The sequence below is a fragment of the Vombatus ursinus genome, unplaced genomic scaffold (genome assembly GCF_900497805.2).
Source record: "Vombatus ursinus unplaced genomic scaffold, bare-nosed wombat genome assembly UNPS02007284.1, whole genome shotgun sequence".
Lineage (NCBI taxonomy): Eukaryota > Metazoa > Chordata > Mammalia > Diprotodontia > Vombatidae > Vombatus > Vombatus ursinus.
The window spans coordinates 285,210-300,495 of NW_020947062.1; the positions used below are offsets into that span (position 1 = coordinate 285,210).

Below are 15,286 nucleotides of genomic sequence, written 5' to 3' on the forward strand. Positions count from 1 at the left end.
TAAGTGAAATGGATTAACATTTACAAAAATATAAATTGCCCAGATTTACAGAACAGTAAATAGAATACTTAAAAAACCCTATCTTAGAAAAGGAAATTGAACAAGCTATTTATTAACTCCCTAAGAAAAAATCCTAGGACCAGCTGGATTCACAAATGAGTTCTACCAAACAGTTAAAGAACAGTTAATTCCAATATTATATAAACTATCTGGGAAAATAGACAAAGAAGGAGTCCTAACAAATTCCTTTTATGACACAAATATGGTGCTGATGCCTAAGCCAGGAAGAGCTAAAACAGAGAAAGAAAACTAAAATACTGATTTAAAAAATTAAATGAAATACTGGAAAGGAGAGTATAGCAATATATCACAAAGATCATACACTATGACCAGGTAGATAGACAAAGCAAAAGCAAAAATAGACCTAATTAAAATGCTATCCACATCCAGAGAAAGAACTGTGGAGTCTAAATGAAAAATCATAGAAAATTAGATTATTAATAGAAAAATGGCAGTTAAGTTAGATTATTTAGTTTCCAGGTGAATCTATGTTGAATGGAATTTTTATTGTGTTATGGTCTGAAAAGGGTGCATTTAATATTTATGCTTTTTTGCAGTTGGTTGTAAGGTTTTTAATGCCCCAATTCATGATCAGTTTTTTTGTGTAGGTGCCATGTATAGTTGAGAAAAAGGTTTTCCTTTTCTATTCCCATTAAATTTTCTCCATAGGTCTATCATATCTAACTTTTCTAAAATTCTATTTACCTCTTTAACTTCTTTCTTGTTTATGTTGTGGTTAGATTTATCTAACCAGGTTAATTTGTACCATGAATGCAAAGTTGGTTCAATATTGGAAAATTATCAGCATAATTGACTGTATCAATAATAAAATCATCAAAAATCATATGATTATCTCAATAGTGCAGGAAAAGCTTTTGACAAAATGTAACACTCATTCCTTTAAAAACAATAGAAAGCATAGGAATAAATGGAATTTTCCTTAAAATAAGTAGCATCTATCTAAACACATCAGCAAACATAATCTCTAACAGGGAAAAATTAAAAACCTTCCCAAAAAGATCAGGAATGAAGCAAGGTTGCCCATTATTACCACTATTATTCAATATTGTGCTAAAAATGCTTGCTATAGTAATAAGAGAAGAAAAAGAATTAAAGAAATCATATTAGGCAATGAGGAAATAAAACTATCACTATTTGCTGATGATATACTTAGAAAATCATAGAGAATCAACTAAAAAACTAGTTGAAATAATTTACAACTTCAGCAAAGTTGCAGGATATAAAGTAAACCAATGCAAATCATCAGCATTTCTGTATATTACCAATAAAATTCAGCAGGAAGAAATAGAAAGAGAAATTCCAATTAAAATAATTGCAGACATTATAAAATACTTGGGAGTCTACCTGCCAAGACAAATCCAAGGATTATATTATCACAATTACAAAACATTTTTCACACAAATAAAGACAGATCTAAACAATTCAAGAAATTTTAATTGCTCGTGATTAGGCTGAACCAATACAATAAAAAAGACAATTTTACCTAAAATTATATATTCAGTGCCATACCAATCAAACTGCCAAAAACATTTTGTAGAGCTAGAAAAAATGATAACAAAATTCATCTGGAAGAGCAAAAGGTCAAGAATATCCAGGGAATAAAAAAAATGTAAAGAAAGGTGGCCTAGCAGCACCAGATCTCAAACTGAATTACAGAGCAATAATCATCAAAACAATCTGGTATTGGCCAAGAAAGAGAGTGATAGACCAGTGGAGTAGATTAAATATATAATACGTTGTAGTAAATGGCCATAGTAATCTAATGTTTGATAAACCCAGCTTTTTGTACAAGAGTTCAATATTTGACAAAAATTGCTGGGAAAATTAGAAAACAGTTTGGCCAACATCTCACACTGTTTCCCATGATAAAGTTAAAATGGGTACATGATTTAGACATAAAGGGTAACATAAACAAATTAGGGGACCATGGAAAATTTTACCTGTCAGATCTATGGATAAGAGAAGAATTTGTGACCAAAAAGAAGATAGAGAGCATTATGGATTATAAAACAGATAATTTTGATTACACTAAATTAAAAAGGGTTTGCACAAACAAAACCAATGAAGCCAAGATTAGAATGAAGGGGGAAGGGCAAAGGGGAAAATGGGAAGGGGGAAGGGAGATTTTACAACAAATTTCTCTGATAAAGGCCTCATTTCTCAAATACATAGAAAACTGAGACAAATCTATAAGAATACAAGCCATTCCGCAATTGATAAATGGTCAAAGGATATGAGCAGACAGTTGTCAGAAGAAGAAATCAAAGCTATCTATATCACATGGAGAAAAATGCTCTAAATCACTATTGATTAGAGAACTGCAAATTAAAACAACTCTGAGGTACCACCTAGCACCTATCAGATTGGCTAATATGACAGAAAAGCAAAATGACAAATTTTGGAGGGGATGTGGAAAAACTTAGTCACTAAAGCACTCTTGGTGAAGTTATGAACTACTCCAACCATTCTGGAGAGCAATTTGGAACTATGCCCAAATACCTATAAAGCTGTGCATACTCTTTGACCCAGCAATACCACTACTATAACTATATCCCAAAGAGATCAGAGGAAAAGGAAAAAGCCTTATATATACACAAATATTTCTAGGAGCTCTTTTTGTGTTGGCAAAAAATTGGAAATTGAGGGGCAGCTAGGTGGCTCAGCAGATAGAGCACCTGCCCTGAAGTCAGGAGGACCTGAGGTCAAATCCGGCCTCAGACCGAACACTTGACACTTACTAGCTGTGTGACCCTGGGCAAGTTACTTAACCCCAATTGCCTAAAAAAAATGGAAATTGAGAGGATAACCATCTATTGGGAATGGTTGAACAAGTTGTGGTATATGATTGTGATGGAATTATTGTGCCATAAGAAATGACAAGTAGGATGGTTTCAGAAAAACCTGGGAAGACCTATATGAACTGATGCAAAGTGAAGTGAGCAAAACCAGGAAAACACTGTGCACAACAATAATACTGTATAATGATCAATACAATGTATTGATACAATGCACAATAATGATTGTACAATATTGTCAATGACTTAGTTATTCTTATTTAAACAATGATCCAAGACAATTCCAAAGGACTTATGATGAAAAACGCTATTCACCTCCAGAGAAAGAAATGATGGAGTCTGAATGCAGAAGAAAGCATATTTTTTCTAACTTTATTTTTCTTGGGGTTTTTTTTTTGGTCTGTTTTGTTTTACAACATAGCTAATATGGAAATATGTTTTGCATGATTTCACATTTATATAAACTATATCAATTTTTTTCCTTATCAAGTAGGAAGGAGGGAGGGAATTTGGAATTCAAAATTTTAAGAAAACAAATATTAACAAAAAGAAAGTAAAATTATTTTTGAAGCCATGGTCTCCTTTCTACCACATCATGCTGCCTCTCAGGAAAGTAAGTAAGCTTCTGAAATAGCTCCATTCCTTGGATAGAGAGGTGGGAAAAAATCAAAAGAACTTACTAAAGAAAAGCCTGAACCTTTGCCTTGGAACTTTCTATTTTGTTTGTAACCTTTAACCAGTGATTAAAATCTAGCTGTCACTGAAGGAACCAAGGGAAGCTGAGCATGCTAGGTAAATCTATGCTGTTTTTAGGGCCCAGAGTCACCTGATAGAAATACACAGTAATTGTTATGATTTTTTCTTTTTCTTTTTCTTTTCCTTTTCCTTCTTCTTCTTCTTCTTCTTTTTTTAAAGCCATCAGGGAAAGGAATGGTGCATCTACTGACAAATTACAAATATGTACCTCAGCCTTGCTCATGATTTCAGGATAACATGTTCTAATTAAATATACTTCATTTCATTTCCTGTTTTCCAAGCTAGGCATTTCTCATTCTGATCCATCCAAATTCCTTGGGCCATGTGTGTCTTTGTTGTCCTCTTCTTTCTAATTACTTTAAGAGATTTCTATTTTCCTAAAGCAGTGTCATGCTTTCCTTTTCGCTCATCATATACGAGAGAGTCATTAATCTCTTAATTCCTGTATATCAGTACTGAAAGAGATCTTAGTATATAGAATGCTACAGCTATAAGAAAATTTAAAATCATAGAACGTAAGAATTTATATTCCTACAGTTGTTAGGCTTACAAAGCACTTTCTTCACAATTATATGAAACAACTAATGGAAATATTATTATCCAGTTTTATAGATTAGGAAACTAAGGTTCAAAGGGGTTAGTTAAATCATTTGTCCAACCTCACAAAGCTAGAAAGTTGCAGAGCCACTTTAATGGATCTCATTTGAAATAGGTCTCCTAATGCCAAAACTAGCACCCTTTCTTCAATGTTAAAACTAGAAAGATCCTTAAGATCACAGAATTGTGCTAGGAGTTCAGAGCTTTAAAATATATTATTCCTTTCTTCTGTCTCTGTCACTCATATTCACTTGCAGCTGAATGGGCCTAAAGGAAATCATAAAACCGTGCCTAATGGGTCCATTACAAATTTGTGTTATCTATTCTCAATTGGGCCCTCTTGACAGTAATGCAATGCTTCTATTTTTTAATTGCTTCTCTATCACACTCAGCACAGTGGCTGTTCCAAACCTTTTTTCTCCTCGGGCTTCAAAAGGCACCCCCTACATGCACCCTCTCAGCAGACAACTTCCTTTTATACTTGGAAAAAATTGAAATCATATGCAAAAAGCTGCCTCTTTTGCTCTCCTCATTTCACAATGCCCAACTGTTTCCCCCACTATCTCCTCCTTCAGTTTTGTCTTGGATGAAGAAGTAATCCTTCTGGCCAGGGTCAACTCTTCTATAGAAATCTTTAAATCCATCCTCCCCCACCTTTTCCAGCAAATCATCCTGCCCACCCACCCATCTCTATGCTCCCTCCAATCTTCAGTCTCCACGTACTGACTCCTTCTCTGCTGCTTACAAATACCCCACATCTTCCCCAATCTTTAAAAAAAAAAACTGATGATCCTAAGATCCCTGCTAGCTATTTTCTATATCGTTTTTCCTCCTGTCAGCTTAACATCGTGAAAAACGCTGTCATCACTAGGTGATTTAACTTCTTATTGTCTAAACCTGCTGCAATCTGGCTATCATTCTCATTATTCAATGGAAACTGGTCTCTCTAAAGTTACTAGTGATCTCTAAAAGGCCAAATCAAATGAACTTTTCTTAGTTCTCATTCTGCTTGACATCTCTGAAGCATTTGACACTGTATACTCTCTTCTCTTCTGGTTTTCTAACTAATTATATCTGTCCCCAAAGTCTCTGTCCTCAGTCATCTTTTCTTTTACCTCTACACTATCTCCTTTGAAGATCTCCTGAGTTCAGTTATTTTTATGTAGATGACCACATCTACCTATATATATACACACACATATACATATATATACATACATGAACATATATATATACATATACCTATGTGTGTGTGTGTATATATATATACACATACATATAGCATACAATAAAACACCATAACAAGGTGAACACAATCATTTCCTAGGACTAAAAGGGGACCAATGGTTTTTCCTACCCACCTTAGCACCTTAGCAAAATAGATTGCTATTTCCCTAAGCTGAGAATATCACTGTTACTCAGACCATCGTCCACTGTAGAATTCTTCTTTTCTATGAGGACACAAGTTGAATTTTTGTCAGTCCACAGCCACAGGGGCAGAACCATAACTTGCTTTCTTATTATGTTGGTTTCTCAGCCCTCTAAATTTCCCTTTTCAACCCCTATAGGACTGTCAAATTAAAGTATACTATATAGTTAGTTGTGTTTGGACTGAAGAAAGGGATTTGGTTAAAAATGTATGCCTTGGCTACAAGACTGGGGTGGGTAGGGGCATTCCTGGTAGTCTGGGACAATGGAGAATGAGGTTTATGGTTCTCTTGTAAAAGAAGAACTCCTGGTATCTGTCGTGGCTTTTGTGGAGGATAATTTCAACTTCTTGCTGTTGTTCCCTTAGTTTTGGCCAGGTCCCTTCCTCTATTTCCCTTGACATCATGTCTTGAATTTCACTGTCCCATGATGAGTGGAAATTAAGACCAGTTTTTAACTCTGTCCTGCCCCCTAAAAAAAACGGTTTCTCCTATTTCTTTCAATGGTACCTCAGGTTTAGAAACTGATCACTTTCTTGCTTCCCAAATTCAATAATTACTAACCCTTCAACTTCTTTCAGAATCTCCATTCCTTTTGGCTCCTGGCACCCCTGCCCTACTACAGACTTTTGATCACCTCAAGTCTGGATTACAGTAATAACCTCTTAACTAAGCCTCTGCTTCCATTCTCTTCCCCTGGGACACAACCTACAGGTCACCAGACTTATCTTGCTCAAGTACATCTCTGATATCATTCTCCTTTGCCTACTGAATAAATCCCAGTTTCAGCCTGCTATTCAAGGCCTTCCATTATTTTTCCAGTCTTTTCCTACTAGACTTCATCCTTTCCCAGCACTATCCCTTTACTAATATCCCACCCTGCCTGAAAGTCCCCCTAACTCCACCTGATGTGTACCACTCATTATCTCCATCTATCAAAATTTGAACCTTCCTCAAGATGAGTAAACTATGGTGATCAAAATTAAGTGATATCCTCCCTAGTTTACTATAACTTCCTAAAGGGAAGAGATTATCATTTTTCATCTCTATATCCCCAGCTTCTAGCATAATGCCTTGTATGTATTAGGGACTTAATAAAGTTTATTCACTAATGATAGTTTTTCTGAAATGTCACATCTGACTATATAAATAGAACTCTAAGAAATTCCTTATAGACTTTGAGATGAGGAAAATGGAGAAAAACATGCCAGTATTGTAGAAAAAGATAAAGATTATTGTATTATTATCATTATAGCTTAGAAGCCATCTAGTCCTAATAAAAGATAATAAATAATAATAATTTAGAGGTCATCTAGTCCTACCTACCTCTTCATTTTAGAGGAGAAAATTGAGACCCAAGGAAGGGAAGTGACTTAACCAAAGTCACACCTTTCATGAAAAACTTCATCTAGAACCTAGGCCTTCTGACTTCCAATTTAATATTCTTTTCATCATGCTGCTTCTAGACCCAAAAGCCTTCCAAATCCTAGGCAGTTGCAATGGTTTTCCTAAGGCTCAGAAACTGAATCAGGTGCAACTAAAATCTAGTATCTAGGGACAGAAGGGGAGCCACCACAAAGGACTCCTAGTACCCATTGTTGGGCCAGTCTACAGCAAAGCCACAGACTGGGCGGGACCCAGAAGTAGCTACTCATAGGAAATGGGAAGAAATGGAGAAAAAAAGGGAAAATTACCTTAATTTGTTATCAGACCTATCCAAAGTAAGACAGGTCTGGCCAGTTCCTGCTGTGCTATTATATCATTTTTTCCTAAAGTGGTAGGTTATTGCTCTTTCTTCTTCTTACCCCGGCAAAATAATAGAAGGCCAGAGTGACAGACCTGGAGTCAGACAACCTAAATTCAAATTCCAGTTCTCATACTTATTAGCTATTTGACCTCAGTCAAGTCATTTAACTCCTCTGAGACTCATTGTCCCCATCTTGAAAAGGAAAATAATGTATTTGCATTATCTACCTCACAGGATTGCTCTGAAAAAAGCACTTTGGAACAACTCTGCTTATTAGGAAGGTTTTCCTTGTATTATGACAAAACCTAACAGACTTCAATTTGCTTATTTAACATGGGAGGCAACTGAGAACAGAAAGGAAAGGTTACTTGTCTATGATCATACAACGAGTTAGTTCCTGAGCTGGGACTAAGACCCAGAGCCCAGATCTTTCCGAGGCTTTGAAGAGTATTTCCTTTTCAAGAAAGAGGTCCCAGGAGCAATTGCTCAATCCTTCAGACCAGCGCTTTTGTTTTTGCACCATAGACTGTCATGCTATCACTCCTGCCTGGGTCTCCTAGGAGAACTACATTGAGGAAAATAAAGAAAGCACAGCAGGTTGCATCTGTTACTCTGCACAGATTTTCTTCCAACTTTTGTTACTGAGAGAATTCTCACCCTACACACATTAGTTATTTCTATGCATAAAGTGTTTTATTGTACCCTCTTGGATTCCATGCCATATCAAGGATATTTTATTTCTAGACAAGACAGAGGAAACCCCTTAACTAAAGATCGTGCCCAAAGAACTTCAGATGTATCCTAAAAGAGAAACATTTTCTCTTGGAGGAAGACCTGTGATAATGACAGGATGTCTTGTGGGTTGTAATGGAGCATCTCTTGAGATATGATTATTTTATCAGCTGCTTCCATTTGTTCCATGTAACTTATTTTCCCATCATTCCCTCCTTTAATACAGCCAGGCACTAAGCAGATCTCAGCCTCGTGGAGGATGCTGATGAAATTTGAATGTTGGTTACCCTCCTGTTTTCAGAGATTGTAGGATCGTAAGCTTAAGAGCTAAAAGGGAGCTCAGAGATCACCCAATACAACACTTCATTTTCCAGATGAGACAACTCAAGCCCAGAGAAATTGATGATTTAACAATGACACATACATAATAAAAAATAGAGCAAAGATTCAAACCCAAATTCCCTCATTCTGAAATCAGTGTACTTTCTACTATATCATATTATTTCTTCTAGGACTTTACCTCAATTCTGAACCTGAGTGTGATGAAAGGGGAAAAAAACAAAAGCAAAACAATAAAAAAGGATACATTTGGCCTGATATGAATCCTTTTCCAAAAGCCAGTCATCATCTCCCCTTTGCCAAGACAGACTTAGATGCAGATAATGATTCTGAACTTCTTTACCTCTCAAGTCTGTACTCCACAGACTGTGGAGGCATCACCTTAATCCCTTAGTAGGAGGTATTACCTTAGTCCTTTCGAGTTTGATGTCACTCCACTTCCCTCAAAATGTTCCTCCCTCCAAAGCAGATGACTGTCTACCAAACATGCCTTGTCCTTTCCCACCTGCATGCCTTTTCTCATATTATTCCCTACGCAATGAATGCCTTCTCTCCCTTTCATCTATTGAATACCTATCAATTCTGAAAGCCCAACTAAAATATTGCATCCTCTATATAACCAACCTGATCTATCCTATCCATAATCCCTTCTCTTCCTTCCCTTCCCTTCTTGGATCTCAAAAAGCCCTTTACTTTGCAATTCTTTAACATGTTGACCCCATACTGTTGTATGTTATATTTATCTGTTTGTGTCTTGTCACCTTATCAGTCTGTAGGATCCAGGAGGTCAGGGAACACTTTTTTTGTTACTGAGAAAATTCTCACCCTACACACATTAGTTATTTCTATGCATAAAGTGTTTTATTGTTCCCTCTTGGATTCCATGCCATATCAAGGATATTTTATTTCCAGACAAGACAGAGGAAACCCCTTAACTAAAGATCGTGTCCAAAGAACTTCAGATGTGTCCTAAGACAGAAACATTTTCTCTTGGAAGAAGATCTGTAATAATGACAGGATGGCTTGTGCCAGACATTGTGCTAAATACTGGGGATACAAAATGAAGCTAGACAATCCCTGCCCTCAAGGAGCTTACAATCTAATGGGGAAGCCAAAATGCAAACAAATATATACAAAACAAACAAATACAAGATAAAAAGGAAGTAGTTAATAGAAGGAAAGCACTAGAATTAAGAGGAGTTGGGTCTGTTGAGTTGTATTGAATTAAATTGATTATCCCAATGATCCATGGGATACTTTGAAAAAAGCATAACATTTTTTTCTTTGACTTATCACTGACTGAGGTGCAATGACCATTTCCCTACTTTCTTTCAGTGCTAAAATGATCAACAGCACACAAGGAGTCCTTCAACCTGGAATTAATGAATCATTATTCAATGAGACTGAGAGCATCCAGTGTTCTTTTGCTGAATTTTGGAATTGGTTCAACATAATACAGACCCCATTCCTCTGGATCATCTTTGTGTTGGTCACAGTCGAAAACATGTTCGTCCTGAGTGTGTTCTGTTTACATAAAAGTAGTTGCACAGTGCCTGAAATTTACCTGGGGAACTTAGCTGCTGCTGACCTCATTTTAGGCTTTTGCCTCCCTTTCTGGGCTATTGCCATTGCCAACAACTATCACTGGCCCTTTGGGGAGGTGCTCTGTAAAGCTGTGAACTCTTTTATGTACATGAACTTGTATTGCAGCATTTTTTTCTTGATGGCGGTCAGTGTTGATCGATACTTGGCTCTGGTGAAAACCATGTCTGTGGGCCGAATGCGAGGGACCTGTCATGCCAAATGCTACAGTTTCATCATATGGTTTTTCACAATGATAGTGAGCTCCCCTGTGGTGGCTTTCCGTACACTAAAGGACTATGATGAGGAGGGCCACAATGTCACTGTTTGTCGCTTTGTCTACCCATCACCCAACTGGGTCATCTTCACCAATATTCTCCTGAACATTGTAGGCTTTGTGCTGCCTCTGTGCATCATTTCCTTCTGCTCTGTGAAAATCATCCATGTTCTGCAGAACAATGAAATGCAAAAGTTCAAGGAGATCCAGACAGAGAAGAAGGCTGCCATCCTCGTCCAGGTGGTTCTTCTGCTCTTCATCATCTGCTGGCTCCCTTTCCAGGTCAGCACACTGATGGATACCCTCTTTCGGCTAAACATCATCTCGGGTTGTCAGGCTGAAATTATTATTGATGTGCTTACACAGGTAGGAACGTATATTGGTTATAGCAACAGCTTCCTGAACCCTCTTGTGTATGTTTTTGTGGGAAAAAGGTTCCGGAAGAAATCCAAGGAGGTTTACAAAGGATGGTTCAAGATTGGGTGGTGTCAATCAGACTCAATCCAAACAGAAAATTCGATGAGCACTTTGAAGACCTCCATATCAATGGACCGACAGATAAACAAACTGCATAGATATCGAGAGGGTAGTCAGTAATTTGTTCTATTTTATTTTTAAAAGACTGTAAAACTATGGCCGAACATATGTTCAGAGCCATTCTTAATATGTGCCAGCTACAGTTGGGGGTCAGACCACACCAGGGGCCAGTCGAAAAGCTTTCACTTTTCTGGAGATGCAGAGCAGTGAAGGGAGGGGAGTAGTAACTGATCACCCAACTTTGCATCCACCTAACCCCTCCTCTACACTGCCTCTGTATGACATCTTGGATCCTCAGAAGAAATGCTGGGCCTGGGAGCTCTCCTGCCTTCCAGGGACAGAGCAGTCACTGCCCAATTTGGAGTTGGCCAAATTGTTTTTCCTGAGGTTTTCTAAGGATGGAATCCCTGACTAATGAATACTCACCTCCAAGTTTAGTAAGGAAGTTGTTTAGGGATAAAAGACAAGCAGCACTATTTAACTCCCTCCACCTTCTGTATATTCAGATGAATAATTCAAAGAAGTAAGCCACGTTTCAGTGCAAGAAAGAGAATCTAAACCAATTCAACAAGTATTTCATGCTTGTCTACTATGAGACCTGCACTGCCGCTTGCCCTTGAGCAACAGTTGAGAAGATGAGAGAAATGCATGTGACCTTCTAGGGTAATGTGAAAGTAGAAAGAGGCATGATTAAATTGGGGCTAAAAGGCCAATCTTAGAGTTAGGCAAACCTGGGCTCAAGTCCAACCTCTGACACACACTGGCTGTACAACCTTGGACCATTCACCTAACTTCTCAGGGTCCAAGCAACTCTCAAAGAAAAAGAAGTTATCGAGGCCTTGGTAGAACATATCAGCTGCTAAATTACATCAGGGAACTCTAAGAGGTATTCCTACATCAGGCATTCCCCACACCAAAAAAGTTACCAATCTCACCTCATTCTCACCTCAGCTCCATCCCCCCCCCACAAAGAAAATCAAAACGTAAAGTTATGTGTGGTACTGGAAAGAATAGAGTTCCTGGATATTGGTCTCTGAATTACAACTAGCAGATGGAACTAGCATAACTTTAGGCAAATCACTCGACCTTTCTGTGGTTCCACCTTGCTCATTTGTGAAATAGTTGGTGTCAAGATTACATGAAACTAATGGGGAAGTACACAGAAAAGTGAAATGTGCTAAAAACAAAGTCAGACATTACTAGATGCCAGTGATGGATGAATTCAGTTGAGCAATAATTGTGGATGTAATAGCAAAGGATCATGGAGTCAGAGCTGGAAGGGGTCTTAGGAGTCCAATATACTTGTTTTACAGGTTAGGAAATTGAGGCATGGAAAAGTTCATGCCCAAAGTCATAAAACTAGTATGTGTCTTGAGGTAGAATCTGAACCCAGGTTTTCCTGGCTCCAAGTCCAGAGCCCTATTCACCACACCATGTAGCCTCTCATGGAAGTGAAATATTGAAAATATTGCAGGTCTTCAAATCTTTGTGAAAGGTACCTAAGGGTAGGGGCATTGTGTAGTTATCATGGATTAATACCCACTACAGAAATAACTTCTAAAACTTCAGTTTGTCTCAACAAAGAGCTCTGTGCTAAGCCCTACAGGTGCTTCAAATATGAATTTCAAGACACCATCTGTCTTCTTGGAGCTTACAATACTAAGGGACATGACTAAACAACTATACTTCAGGTTAAAATATGATAAGGCATATAGGTATAGGCAAAGTCACCATTGCCTGAGGTGAGCCTTGGAAGTTGACACGGTAGCCAAGCTTGTCCCTAATTTATCTTATCAGATTCATTATATCTTCAATAGGTACAGTGCCTAATAAAGACTCTTGTGGTGGTTTCTGGGTGAGTAAGGGGGCTGTTGGAAAAGAGATACAAGAAAAGTAGAAATAGTCCTTGCCTTCAAGGATCTTAAGACACACATGTGAGAAATGAAATCACTATAAAAAGCAACAATACAAAAGACCACATCATAATGCCACAGCATGTTAGAGATGGAAGGAACCTTAGCATCATGGAATTTCAGATTACAGAATGCTTAAGTAGGAAGGAGACTTAGAACATGGGATATTAGAGCTGAAAGGAGTTCTAGAGATGAACTAGTTTAAGCCAAAACCTCATTTTACAGATAGGGAAACTAGTGTCCCAGACAGTAGATTAACTTACTCAAGGTTATACTGCTAAGGGATAGAAGAGTGTTAGAAATAAAAATGTTGGAGGATTTCAGAGGGGGAAGAAGTCAATTTGGACAGGGGCAATTGGGGATGGGATTTGAGCTGAGCCTTGAATGATAAGTAGTCTTCGATAGGTCCACATATTTACAAAATTTAATCATGAATCACAAAGGTATAATTGCTTTAAGATATAATCATTTTTCTTTTGATGTCCTTTACTGCCCACCTGCCCTAGTAGCTGGAGAAGAAATAATAACAATGATAATAATAGCTGGCATTTATATATCATTTTGTAAAGAAAAGTGCTTTCACATACTTCAGGTAGAAATGAGAAGTATCACCAATACAGTATTAAAATGTATATATTGCCATGATGTACATAGGCCAACACGTATATATTGCCAAGTGAAGGGAAAGGCAGAAAGAAAGAAAGTGAGGTTATTTGTAGAGCATTTCATTAAAAGAGCACAGATGAACCAGCAGTGGGATGGTTCTATAAATATCTCCTGAGCAGTTTGAGAGGCATCTGCTTCCTCTCTTGCCATTTCAAACAATGTCACAGGGTGACTAGCCCTTGGCCCCAGAGCCACATAGCAGAGGCAGTTATTCAAACTGTCACACATCTGATACAAGTGTGTCTGTAAAGGGGAAGAGAAGAGAAAGTTGTGATTATGAGTTGTATTGATGTTGTAATATAAAGTATTACGTCTTTCAAAAGATCAGAAATTGTGTTTCAATGTAGAAATAAAATCAGTTTTACATGTAAAGAATAAATGGATGAATGATGTAAACATGCAACAATCTATTCAATTTTGTAAGTGAATGAAACAGAATTGAGTTAAGGTAGGTATGTGAAAGGTTCTGTATGAACCCAACTAAACTGAGTTACATCTATTAATGATGAGGGTAGAAGGAAGGCAAGCGAGGGAGACCTGGGAAGGAAATAAACATTTATATAGCAATTTCTATGTGCCAGGCACTGAAGAGTTTTACAAATATTATCTTATTTGATCCTCACAATAACCCTAAGCGGTAGGTGGTGTTATTATCCCCATTTTAGCTGAGGAAATGGAGGCAAATAGAGGTTAAATGACTTGCCCATGGTCACACAGTTAGTAAATGTATGAAAATGGATTTGAACTCAGATCTTCCTTACTCCATGCCCAGGACTCTATCTACTGCGACTCCTAGCTGCCTGAGTGAAGAAGAACACCATAGAAAACAACAGAATCAAAGCAATCTACCACTGTGCTCCTTTATCCCATAAAGCAATGGTCTCCAAACTTTTTTGATCATGTACTACTATCTGTAAAAAAGTTTTATCATACACTACCAGTAGATGTATATTTACCTAGATAAATTATATGCAAGTATTACTATACTAATAATTATACATGTTATGAAACATCCACAAAAATAGAAATTAAAAAGGACAAAATAAAGATGAATAGAGTAAGAATAAGATATCTAACATTTATATAGCACTTCTGGGTTCGCAAAGCACTTACAAATATCTCATTTTACTTTCACAACAACCTTTTATTATCTTTATTTTATAACACCTGGAAGGTGATATCATCTTTATTTTACAGAGGAGGAAACTGAGACATAAGTGACCTGCCCAGGGTCATACCATTATTATGTATCTGAGGCAGGATTTGAATCCAAGTCTTCTTGGCCTATTTAGTCCTGTCTGGCTTACTACTCACTTCCTAGCCATCCCCAATCTACATCACTAAATATTTGTGCCTTCTCACCACCAGACCCAAAATTTTACTTCTAGTTCCTCTTTATGTGGTGTCTTCCCCTACTAAAATGAAACCTGAGGGCAAGGACTGTCTCGCATAGTAGGTATTTAACAGGTTCTTTTGCAATCATTCATTCGTTCATACATTCATTCATAAGGCATGGCTCTCTGGGAGGTGATGGAGGAAAAGGTACAATGGTGATATAAAAACAAAATATATCAATAAGAATTTAATTTTTATGAGATTGAACAACTTATTGGATATGTGAAGTGAGGAATAGAGAATAAAATCAAGGTTGTAAACCCAAGGATACCCATGCCCTTAAAAGAATATCTCAAAGTGATCTCTTCCTCCCCTGAAATCCCTCACAGAATCCTTCAGAACCACCTTCTTCATGGAGCCTTTCCTGATTTCCCCCCCAAATACTAGTGCCCTTCTTTATACGGGCCGCTCGCTGACCCTCTGCCAGTCGTGCGCCAGTACCC

General features: G+C 37.5%; 1 protein-coding gene across 2 annotated transcripts in view; it reads left to right on the top strand.

The window, feature by feature from the left end:
• The window catches only part of BDKRB2 (bradykinin receptor B2), a 56,487-nt gene extending 42,113 nt beyond the window's left edge, over positions 1–14,374 (top strand). Inside the window, exons 3-4 of one of the 2 annotated variants that reach the window (XM_027849210.1) lie at positions 9,810–10,698; positions 14,221–14,374. In XM_027849210.1, the coding sequence (XP_027705011.1) occupies positions 9,817–10,698; positions 14,221–14,244 (906 nt within the window). In that variant the 5' untranslated portion in view covers positions 9,810–9,816 and the 3' untranslated portion in view covers positions 14,245–14,374. Of the gene's footprint in view, positions 1–9,809; positions 13,849–14,220 lie in introns of those variants that run through there. The other variant, XM_027849209.1, reaches the window with a different exon arrangement.
• Positions 14,375–15,286: the final 912 nt, after the last annotated feature.